Source organism: Sphaeramia orbicularis, chromosome 8, assembly GCF_902148855.1.
Source record: "Sphaeramia orbicularis chromosome 8, fSphaOr1.1, whole genome shotgun sequence".
Taxonomy (NCBI): Eukaryota; Metazoa; Chordata; class Actinopteri; order Kurtiformes; family Apogonidae; genus Sphaeramia; species Sphaeramia orbicularis.
The window spans coordinates 26,886,920-26,898,801 of record NC_043964.1 but is presented as its reverse complement, the minus strand read 5'-3'; the positions used below and the strand labels follow the sequence as shown (position 1 = coordinate 26,898,801).

Here is an 11,882-nt window from a genome sequence, read left to right as displayed (position 1 = left end):
GTACCTTCAATGACATGATGTCTGACAGAAAATACTGAACTTGAGGCGTCTAAAGTGTGTTTTGTTTTTGCCTTTTCCACAGCAGAGCAGTTCTTACGTTCTAAACTGGTGCCTCCAGGTAACACAATAACTATGGATAAGCCCCGCATGCAGCCCCTCTTCAAAATCTGCCCTCCGAGCCAGTCTTTCCAAGTCCAGGGAGAGTCAGGTCAGGTCATGAAGAATAAGTGAAACATGATCCTAAAAATGAGCAAGTTGCAATAAGCAATGCAATTAACAAAAATGAACAAAATATTGAAGAATGTGAACACAAAATGAAAATTAAATCAAGAAAATTCACAAAAATGCCAAGGACATGAACAAGAATGAGCATAAAATCAAGGAAATGGACAAAAAATGTAGAGAATATAAACAGACTTAACAGAATATTTGAAACAATTAAAAAGAATGAACAAATTAAGAAAATGACCAAGAGTGTCAACAAAAATAAACTAAATAAAAACAATGGATGAAAATTTGCCCAATAAGTAATCCTATATAATGCATGTTCTGTGTCCGTCCGATCGATGTTGCAGCACAGGAGGGCGTTTGTACGGATTTTACTCAGCCTTCACAGGCCTGATCACCGCCAAATGAATAGAAACGTTACCTAACTATCTACTAGGCACAATTTTATGTCAGTATTCAAATGTTGTGAGGTATGCTGGGCGATTTTAGCCTCAAGCTATCGTACAGTGGCACCACAGGTACAATGCTGCAAGTAGTTATAATCAACAAAATCAAGAAAATGAACTAATAATTAAGAAAATTAACACAAATGAACATGAAATCAGGAAAAGGCACACAATAATAAACAAAATCTACAAAACGATCAATAATAATTACCAAAAAGGAAAAAACAATGAAGAAAATAATCAAGAAAATGACAAAATAATAAAAAACGTGAAAACAAATGAACATAAAATAAAGAAAATGTTTGAAAATGCACAAAATATAAACAGAATCAACAAAATGATCAATAAAAATGAACAAATAATAAAGAAATGAATCAAGAAAAGGACAAAATAATGAAGAGCATGAACATAAAATCAAGAAAATTGACATCAGTTCTACAAACCCTGTTAAATACTTTTATATGAAGGATTTGTGCTTCAGGTCTGATGAGTAAAAGTGTTAAAACCAGTTAAATATCATTTATTACATGATAAAAGTGAGTTGTGTTGTCCACAGTGTGACTCGGTTCAGGGTTTGGAGTTTTGTTTGGATCACACACAAACAGGAACTCAGACTTTGTCTGTTTTAACAATAGAAAACCCTCCATCATCCTCTGATTAAAGGCTGCAATTATCTCAGGTCATGTGTCATGTGTTTGACGTTGATGCAGGTGTTTGACACTGAAAACTGCCTCATCACCCATGTTGACTTTGTGCATCAGCTGCAGGACGACAATAGAGCGAAGAGCGCCTGTTCTCCATCTGTGACAGCCCATTAACATGACTTAATGATGTCTGATTATTCTGCTGCTCTTAAAAGACTTTGTTCACACTGAGCTGAAGGGAAACAGTCATGTCATTGCTCCGGACTGTCGCCGTCTTCACTTTCATCGGTGAGTTTTAAAAACAATATACGCAGGAGAGTCAAAAAGTTTGCAGACAAATGTAATAAAAAGTTTATTTTTCAAGATAATTAAATTATGTTTCTACGTAAGCTCCATTAGAGTCTAAACACTTTTGTATTATATGTTTCCATCGGTAGATTCCTTCTTTGTAGGATTACTGGGACTGTCTTTGACACCAGTCATAACCTGCTTTTTTGCTTCGAATCAAATGCCTGTCATATGTTCTTTTAATTTTGGGAACAGAAAAAAAGTCTGATGGAGCTAAATCAGGGCTATAAGGAGAATGTGGAAGAATTTCTCATTGAAATTCTCCCAAATTAGCTCTGACAGCTTTTGCAGAATGTGCTGGGGCATTGTCATGATGAAACAAAATCTGACTTTTTTTCATCAGTGTGATCTTCAGCTTTCTTAAAACACCTTCATAATAACTAGCAGTAACAGTGTTCTTCTAGAAAATTTTTTGGGATAATTCATTTTGAATCCCAAAAAATTGTGGCCGTAATCTTTTTAACAGACTTCTGCCTTGAATTTCACAGATCCAGCTGCTTGGTTTGGATGCCACTCTTTTGCTTTGATTTTGCTCTTTGGGTCAGACTGGTAGATCCAAGTTACATCCCTAGTGACAGATAGCTAAAAAAAAAGTCTTTATTTGCATCAATTTTGGTGAAAATGACTAAAGAAAGGTCAGCCCTTTGAGTCAGTTGGTCTTTGGAACCCAGCGGGCTGAAAGCTTCAACTTGATTCTGCACAATAATAACATTTTCTTGATTTTTTGCAGTGGAGGGTCTCCCTTCCCATGGGTCGTCTTTAAGTTGTTCTCTGCTGTCCTTAAAGCATTTAACCCATAAAGACCCAAACATCCACCATTGAACAAAATTGTCTATTGATCTAAAATGTTTAATACCTATCAATACATGCAGTTGGTGTAAAATGCAGTTTTTCATCTTTTCATGGTCATCAGATATGATCCATTTGGACATTCAGAGACTGTATAGTGACCATGGAAACACTGTCATCCTCTATAACATTGATTCACCAGTAAAACCTACAGACTTTAATAAATGACAGCGGATGGAGACACTTGTTTTTATGTTCAGTTAATGATACCTGTCCTGAAAAAGTCACTTTTTCTTCAGTTTTCTCTATTTCTGATATAATAACTATCAACTTTAATCTGAGCTTTGATGAACATCCACATGATCAATAAATTAGTTATAGGAAAATACCTGAGTTTCACTGAAAAAACACAAAATACAGAGGATAATATTATAATAAATGGTGATAAATTACTTAAGAAAGGTTCAACAAAGAGAAGATAATAATTTGGGAACTGCCATAAACATAGCACTTGGTCTTTATGGGTTAATCCAATTGTAAACTACAGCTCTACATGATGAAGAGTCCCATAAACCTTTTGTAAAGCATCAATAATCATAACAGGCTTCCAGTCAAGTTTGGTGAAAAACTTAGTGTTGGCTCTAATTTCAAGATTTGTCATTCTAAGAAAGGTTGAACAGACAGTTTTAATAAAACACAACTTAGACACACCTATTCCAAAAGATAGAATGAGGAAAGTTATCGAAGACAAGACATCAAAAAAAAGTTTGAGCATGTTCTTGTTTGTAAAATACTGTGCATTTAAAAAATATAACATTTGTCTGAGAACTTTTTGACTCTCCCTCATATGACTGGGTGAAGATGCTGCAGGTTTATTCACAGATTTGTTTCTTTCCCAGTTGGTGTTTCCTCCAGCGAGTCATCAAACTGCTCATACCTGGCACTTTGGAATCATTTAAGACTCACAACGTCCAACGACTTTCTGGCCACGGTGCGTCCTGTTAAAAACTGGACAAAACCCACTGAGGTCTGGATCGACCTGATGTTATATGGTATTTTAGACGTGGTAAGTGTTATTCACATAAAACTGAGAAAATCAAGTAAATGTTGGATAGTTAAAACACTCAAGAAAAGACAGAAAAGGAAAAAGAAATAACTTCAGCAAGTGAGTGAAATGTATTGTAACACTTTAAAACAAGTAAATTATATGTAATAAAAAGCAGCATGTGCACAATTTAACATTAGAATAAACAGATGAAACACATACTAGGAAAATCACACCTTCAAATAACTTATTTACAGGTAATGAATTATATTTAGTCAGTAAAAGGAACAAATATTAGAAATAAATGCAATTTAACTTGATTACTGCATAATTAGAGATATTGTCATAATTATAAGAAGCGTTTTCAGTGTTGTTACCATTGGAGAATAAAGAGAAAAAAATCAAGGAAATTAATAAAATGTTTAAGAAAGTGAACAGAAGTCAACAAAATAATGCACAATACAAACACAAATAAGGTAAATAATCTACAACGATGAACAATACAGTCAACAAAATTAACAAAATAATTAAGAAAATAAAGAAAGTGATCATGACAATGAATAAAATAACGAACAAAATAACTAAAAATCAACAAAATAATGAAAAAATGTAACACAATGTACACAAATCAACTAAAACAAATTAAGAAAATTAACAAAAATTAGGGAAATAAGAACATGAAGAAAAAAATTAAGAGCATAATGATGACTATGAAGAAAATAATCAAGCAAGTAAACAAAATCAACAAAATAATTAAGAAAATTAACCAGTTGAACAAAATTATATACAAATAAACAAATAGTAAAATGAACCATAATGAACAAAAAAATGAACAAATTAATCAACAAAATGAACATAAATTAGCTAAATAATTAAGAAAATGAACAAAATACTTACAAAAATGAACATCAATGAAGAAAATAGTCATGAACAGAATAGTTTATAAAATTAATAAAAATAAATAAAATATGAACAAAATCAGTGAAAATCAGTGTAAAATGTGGCTAAATGGATTTTCATAAGAGTCATATTTAATTTTTCATTATATAAATTGTTCTTTTTATTGTGAATGCTGATAAATATGTATTTTTTCTCAGGATGAAAAGACTCAGACCATTGTTGGCAACATCTGGACCAAAGTGGTGAGACTGAACCAACCTTTAACACCTTATTGATTATTGATCAGCTGATTATCTACAACTATACTGATGTTATGTTACTTGTGACAGATCTGGAATAATGAGTTCCTCACCTGGAATCCGATGCTTTTCTGTGAGATCGACTTGATAACGGTACCAAGGTCATTGCTCTGGATCCCGGACCTGGTCATCCAAGAGGAGTAGGTACTGGTTAGACCACGATGACCACGATGGGGTCTCCAGGTTTAATGATCAACACACAGACACATTTATATGACTGGTAATGTTAATAATGCTCCTGTATTTAGATCAGAAACAGTGTTTTTACATCATGTTCTGTATTATTATTATTATTATTATTATTATTATTATTATTATTATTATTATTATTATTATTATTATTATTATTGTTATTATTCAACATTTAGAGCTTGTCCTGGAGCTGGGTGATAAAAGGATGATAATAAATGCTGTGATATAATTTATTTCAGGACTGTCAAATGTATTTTATTTCAGGTTCCACATTAAGCCCAATATGATCTCAACTGGGCCAGTTGAATAATAATATATAATAACCTATATATAATGTCAGCTCCAAACTTTTCTCTATGTTTTATAGCGGAAAAAGTACAGCTGCATTATGAAAATGTTTACATCTACAAACTATCCTTTAAAATAATGTGAACAATATGAACAGCCTGAATTTTAACATTATTATGCCTCAGTTTATCATGTACACATGTACATTACAACGTACAGATCACAGTGGATCTACAAATACACAAAACATTTAGCAACAGGCAGAATTTTGGTAAAATCAAGACATTTCAGGATTTTCATACAGTGTTTGCTCATCTTATTCACATTTCTTTATGAAAGGGTAGTTGATAATAAATATTTTCATGTAATTTTACTCTTTTACACTAAAATTACAACAAAAATTTGGAGTTGTCGTTATAAATGGGTTTTTTTATGATAGTATTTCACTGGTCCAACCCACTTGAGACTGAATGGGTCTATATGTGACCCCTGAGCTAAAACCTTTTACTGTTATCTTCAGTGTAATTTTCACTAATTTATTCCAGTGGTCTGGATAGGACCCCTTTGCTGGGCCAGTTTTGGCCCATGGGCCACATGTTTATCACCCCTGGTATAAACTTAAATTTTGCTTCATTTCAAGTCTAATGGAACCTTAAATTGCTAATCAACAAGTGAAACTCAAACACATTTATTATTACTAAAATATACCTTTTAGTAGCTATAATGGTCTAAAAAATACTTATTGGTTGTTTTTCTCCTTCGTAGATGTTTTAGCTCCGGTAATTCACCTACAAATGAACAGATAAAACCCAAATACTGTAACATATAATCACCTCATTTCTTCACTTTCTCAGGTCAAAAAATCTGCCTCTAAACTTGAAAGAAATTACATTTATTGTGATTTTTGTTGTATAAACATATGAAAATTTTTTATCATCATAACATTTTTTGTCTACATCACCCAGTCCTAGTGTATCCTCAGGGTCATATTAATATTTAACCCATTCAGAACAAACATTTCTGCTTCTAATCCTTGATTTCCAGGTGGTTTTCATCATATTAAAGGGTTTTTATTGGCAGAACTGATTTTTTTCTTTGTTGTGTTTACTCTGAAACAGTACATTTAACCCTTTGATGCACAAGTGTCTGGACCCTAAATGGATTAAAAATTTTATTTTTCATTTTTTTAACATGTTTTAACAGTTTTAAAATGTTTTTTTTTAAACCTTTGTGTTTGATGCTTGCAGGTGTAGGTGTAAACCATCTGGTCCATGGTGTCTGCACCTCCTTTAGTCTTGCTGTAGAATGAATAAATGAATCAAAGATTCAGATGAAATTCTATTGAAAATGAATGCAAGTCAATTTTGACCCACTTATAGAAGCTTGTGGTAGTAGTATGAAAACTACAATTTCATAAAATCTATAAAATGTAAGTTAAAAATTTAAATGGCATAATGTCACAAATATGTTTTTGAGGAATACCTGGAATATGAAATAATAACAACTTTTCATTACAAAGAGATAATGCAAGAAAACAACCTCACTGGTTCAGTTTTGTATCTAAGGGTTATTAATGAATCTGACCCATCTACATTAACTTCACAGGTGTTACCTTTGTTTTAAACCCAGATTTACTGAGAAAATCATTGTTGTTTATGAACTATACTTCATTTTGGGAAGGTGACTTTCAGCTGCTGGGCTGAGAAACGGGCATCATGATCCTTGTGATTGCCATTTATTGATAAGTTTTCTGTTGTGATGATGAACAACACTTTGTCTCCATTTTGTCTGATTGCCGTTTCCCTCTTTCCCATCAGTGCTTCAGACACTGGCAGTCTGCAGATGAGCCCCTTCGTTAGTTTAGTTCCTGCGGGTTTATTGTACACCACCTTTCGTCAGCGGCTGACCTTCACCTGCCAGTTAAACCTGTCCTTGTTTCCCTTTGATTCTCAAACCTGTAACATCACGTTTTCATCCATGGTCCACAGCGGTAATGACACCACTCACCTCCACACTTTTTGCTATTTCATCCACAATTTCCCAGTGAATAATACAATTTCTTTCTGTTCATTCAGCCCGCAGTATGATACTGAAAGCGCTTAAAAATGACACACAACTTAACAATTTCACTGATCGGGTGATGAAAACAAGGGGAGAATGGGAACTCAAGAGCATAAAGACGTGGCATTATTATTCTGCTGAAAAAAAATGGCCTGAGAGCAATGTTTTATTCTTGGTAAGTTGAAGAAATGAAGCAACATCTCAGATAGACAGTTTGGATCATCATCATCATCAGTTTGATTGGTTTCTCTCAGGTGAAGATCGTGCGGAGGCCGATGCTTTATCTGATTAACTTCATCATTCCTCTGTTGTACTTCATCATCCTGGATTTGGCCTCGTTCTTCATCGACGAAGCTGGAGGTGAAAAGCTGAGCTTCAAAGTGACCGTGCTCCTCTCCATCTCCGTCTTACTGCTGATCCTCAAGGACATGCTGCCGTCCACCGAAGACAACCTACCTCTGATCGGTGAGGTTGTTGCAAACATACAAAAATATTATTTCCCTAAGTTCTTCAGGGACAGGAATCTGGATCAGGGTAGTCCTCAAACAGAGGCACCTCAGTCACAGACAGTTCTTCATATCTTCAAAACGTTTTCACTTTCAGGGAGAGGAGATTCATCTGAGCGTGGCAATATGAATTTTATACATGCTTAGTGGAAAATATGATGACAAAAAGCAGGTTTTTGGATTCAAACAAGTGTCTGCTATGATTTAACACTGGATTTAATGGAGCAGTCGGGGTCATCACATTGTCTGAAAGAGGATTAATTTTTCCATGTTTCTTGGTAAATATAAGAACAATTATAAACATTTTGTAACAAGGATGTCAAGCTCATTTTAGTTCAGGGGCCACATACAGGGCCCCAAAATGATCACAAGTGTGTCTGATCAGTAAAACACTATCATAATAATATATAAATAATTACAACCCCAAACTTTTCTCTGTTTTAGAATGAAAAAAGTAAAATTACATTATGAAAATGTTTACATCTACAAACTATTCTTTAAAAATATGAATAACATAAACACTGAAGAACCTGAAATATCTTAAGAAAAATAAGTGTCATTTTAACAATATTATGCTTCAGTTTATCATTTAAACATGTGCATTACAACTTGCAGATCACAGTGAATCTACAAATACACAAAATATTTTGTAACAGGTGGAATATTGGTAAAATTGTTCTTACTTCTCTTAAGACTTTTCATATTGTTCATATTTGTTAAGGTTATTCCCATTTTTTTCTGGTAAACATTTTCATGTGTATTTTCTTGTTTTACACTAAAACGAAGGAACTAAAATGATTTTAACATCCTTGATTGTTAATGTCTTCATTGTAATTTTTGCATTTCACAAATTCATCCCATTGGCTGGATTGCACCCTTTGGTGGCCAGTTTTGGCCCACAGGCCGTATGTTTGACCCCTGTGTTATAAGTTTCAAAGAGTTTTATTTGCAAATAAATCACATTTATGCAAAGAGTTCGTTTGTGTTGATGCCAAAACTTTTGGCCATGACTGTAGATGTATTATTTAACCAGGTACAACAACCAAAACCAAAAACCAAAGTATGAAAAATACAACAAAAGTGTATGCAGAGTTGAATAAATTATTGGTATTAACTATTATGATTTTTAAAGCTGCAACAATAAGTCATCAGAAGAAACTGAACTTTTCAGTTTTGTTTACTCATTGAACTTCTGTAAAAATGAGTCAAAACTCAACTTTTTGCTTAAGCTTTTAATCATTTAATTCACAATTTTACTCGTTTTATATTTTATTCTTTTAGGGAATTTATTTAATCTTGCATTTTTATGAAATGGGGCCAGACAACAAAATGACGGTGATGTCAATTTCATTCAGCATATCATCATCACATCTTTTTTATATTATACTAGAGCTGTTTGCTATTTACTGTAAAGACATGTACCATAATTATTGTTATTTCTTATTAATTCGATAATATTTTTGGCTGCATCATTCAGCCCTAATGTGAAGAACCTTAAATTATTTGCATGTATGATTTGTATTTTGTAAGCTAAATGACTAATTAACTCACTGATTGATCAAAGCACCGTTTTCTTTCAGCCAGTTACTGTGTTGGAATCTTCGCAATGGTGGGGATCAGTGTCCTGGAGACCATGTTGGTCAGTTTCCTCATCAGTTTGGACAATGAACAAGACAAAGATGCAAATAGTTCTGGAGACGCTGGCGTGGACATTCAGCTGGAGGTCAAACATGATGAAGGTGGGTTTGTAAGGGAGCCTCGAAAGTATAACACTGGTTAATGTGCATTATTATTTTTTTGTGCTAGGTCAAATGTTAAATGCTAACATGTGTCAATGTGCATTTTTTACTCACTTTGGAGAAGGGTGCCAGTGCAGTAATTTTCTGTTGTTTACAATGTGCTGATGTGGATAGGTCAGAATTTAAAAAAAAAAATCATGAAAAAATGAAAAACATCTGAATTCTGACCTAATACAAATTGTGAAAAATAATATGACTTTTTATAACATGAATTGTGAAGTGCACATAATATGCTCACCTGGATCCTGGAAAGTTAAGAAATTCAAATCAATCGATGCTGTCTTTGAGAGTCCAAATAAGACTAAAGTGGTTCCACTGAAAACCCTCAAAACACTATTTGACTTTTTAAAACATTAGGGCTGGATTATTTGAAACTATATAGCTCTGCTTATAAAGGAGAAACATATCAGGCAGTGCAACGACGAGGCTGAATTATGTGTTTGAATCATTTTTGGATGTCAGTTTGGGTGAATAAGGTAAGGCAAGGCAAATTAATTTGTGTAGCACAATTCATACACAGGGCAATTCACAGTGCTTTACAAAAATGGAAAAGAAACATGTTAAAAATACACAATTAAAACAATCAACAAAATAAATAATAATCTATTAAAATAAAGTAAAAGAGAAGAGTGCAGATGGAACCCTTTCAGTTGTTCTGTGCACAGCTGAACAGAGCTGTTTTCAGCCTGGACTTAAACATTGTCAGAGTAGAGGCCTGTCTCACATCATCAGGAAGACTGTTCCACTGTTTAGCTGCATGGAACTGAAACACAGCTTCACCTTGTTTAGTCCTGACTCTGGCTGAATAACATCAAGCAGGTTCCTTAAACATGGATAATACTGGAGTTATGATGTGAGTCTGACAACAATAAAAGTGTAGAAAATCACATTAAAGAAAGATGTGATCAGGGTTTAAAGGTGAGACATGTTGAAGAGGTCTGTCTCACCCATGTATCTGCAGTGACCGATGATGTAAATTCAGAGAACTGTTCTCCGCCGTTGAACCGCCACGGAGATCGCACCCTGCTGAGACGAATCCAGGAGGAGCTGAAGGCGCTTCGACGGGAGACTAGAGCAAGAGGTGAAGGCAGGAGGAAGCCTGGCTGCTTCAGAAGGATAGCTCACGTCATCGACTGTCTGTTCTTCATCCTTTACTTCTTAGCCGTCGTCATTTTTCTGTTATTCATGTATGTGAAGTGGATAGAAGCTTATATACAGAATGAGAAGGATGAGCGCTGATTCACTCCTCTTCCTTATGACAGGCTTTACATCTGCATGTTTTCTACATTTCCTCTTATTGAATTCCTGTTTTATCCCCATTTTATTCCTGTAACACGAGACAACAACCTACATACAAAGCATGAAAACTGGTACTGTTGTGATTAAACAACAGTGAAATCTTATTGTGTTTTTCTTATGTTGGATCAACTGGAAATCAGTCTTAAGATAAAATGTTTTATATAATACATTGCACACTGAAATGTGTTTTTGTACCTGTAACCAATAGTAAAATAGAAAACTTTTCTTGTAATTAAATAAATATGGTTGTTTTGTTTTTTTTTTACTATAATCACGTTGAATTACATTGCATAACGTTGAGTTATTGGGCGGGTTGTGCCAATTTCTGCATTTAACACTGACTGCTACTTTTACTTTTGTTAATTTCATTGCTAAATAGAAATAAAATCACTTCAAATATGTGTTTTTGAAGGAGGTAGATCATTATATATGGAAATGGAAGCCTTTTGTGATTTTGACAGGAAAACAATGTTTAAACTCCTGTTTATCAAGTAAACACAACTTATCGTAACTGTAAATATATGATGAGGTAAGAGACGTTTTGCCTTTTATTTGCTTGGTGATTACAACATGAAAATGTCTTTAAAAGGGATGTACTATTCTGTAATCTTTAATTTTTACATTGTTTATTAACATTTGTGTTGATTTTTTCTGAATTTTAGTTGAGTTATGGAATATCTGGACAGTCTACAAATAGTGTTCTTTAACTTTTAATATTTTAAAATGCACATATATTACTGAAAACACAGAAAAGGGTCTGATTTCTCCTTGTGACAGTGACACCTTTGGGAAAAATCACAGGTGTGTTATCATGTGACTTGTGTACGTGTCATATGACAGGCCGAGCTGCTAAACACTTCGGTCGTTTTGTGAACTCGGACAGCCTAGAGGGGCGGAAACACAATTATTGCTGTCGTGTGGGTTAAATATTATCTCATTCTTTTGCCCTGTAGAAAGTAAGAAGGTTATTTTTAATAGTTATAAATGTGGAAAAAAATAAAATCAAGCGTTAATATAGTGAATTATTTAATTGACCCC

The 11,882-nt window shown here is 33.8% G+C and overlaps 1 protein-coding gene across 2 annotated transcripts; it reads left to right on the top strand.

The window, feature by feature from the left end:
* The first annotated feature begins 20 nt into the window (after positions 1 to 20).
* LOC115424702 (5-hydroxytryptamine receptor 3A-like) lies at positions 21 to 10,925 on the top strand. Of its 2 annotated transcripts, XM_030142101.1 has the most exons (10): positions 21 to 213; positions 1,385 to 1,606; positions 3,355 to 3,521; positions 4,598 to 4,642; positions 4,730 to 4,839; positions 6,997 to 7,169; positions 7,255 to 7,415; positions 7,495 to 7,705; positions 9,327 to 9,485; positions 10,507 to 10,925. In XM_030142101.1, the coding sequence occupies exons 2-10, from the start codon at positions 1,567 to 1,569 to the stop codon at positions 10,782 to 10,784; spliced, it is 1,344 nt and encodes a 447-aa protein (XP_029997961.1). In that variant the 5' UTR covers positions 21 to 213; positions 1,385 to 1,566; the 3' UTR covers positions 10,785 to 10,925. The 2 variants fall into 2 exon arrangements, with proteins under 2 accessions (XP_029997961.1, XP_029997960.1); XM_030142100.1 differs by lacking the exon at positions 21 to 213 and having other exon boundaries at positions 1,073 to 1,606.
* Positions 10,926 to 11,882: the final 957 nt, after the last annotated feature.

What these genes read in the sequence shown, in the direction of transcription:
- LOC115424702 (XM_030142101.1), top strand. Translation starts at nt 1,567, where the DNA reads ATGTCATTGCTCCGGACTGTCGCCGTCTTCACTTTCATCG. An exon ending in TATATGGTATTTTAGACGTG is followed by an intron (nt 3,522 to 4,597) that starts GTAAGTGTTATT and finishes ATTTTTTCTCAG; the next exon opens with GATGAAAAGACTCAGACCAT. An exon ending in AGACAACCTACCTCTGATCG is followed by an intron (nt 7,706 to 9,326) that starts GTGAGGTTGTTG and finishes GTTTTCTTTCAG; the next exon opens with CCAGTTACTGTGTTGGAATC.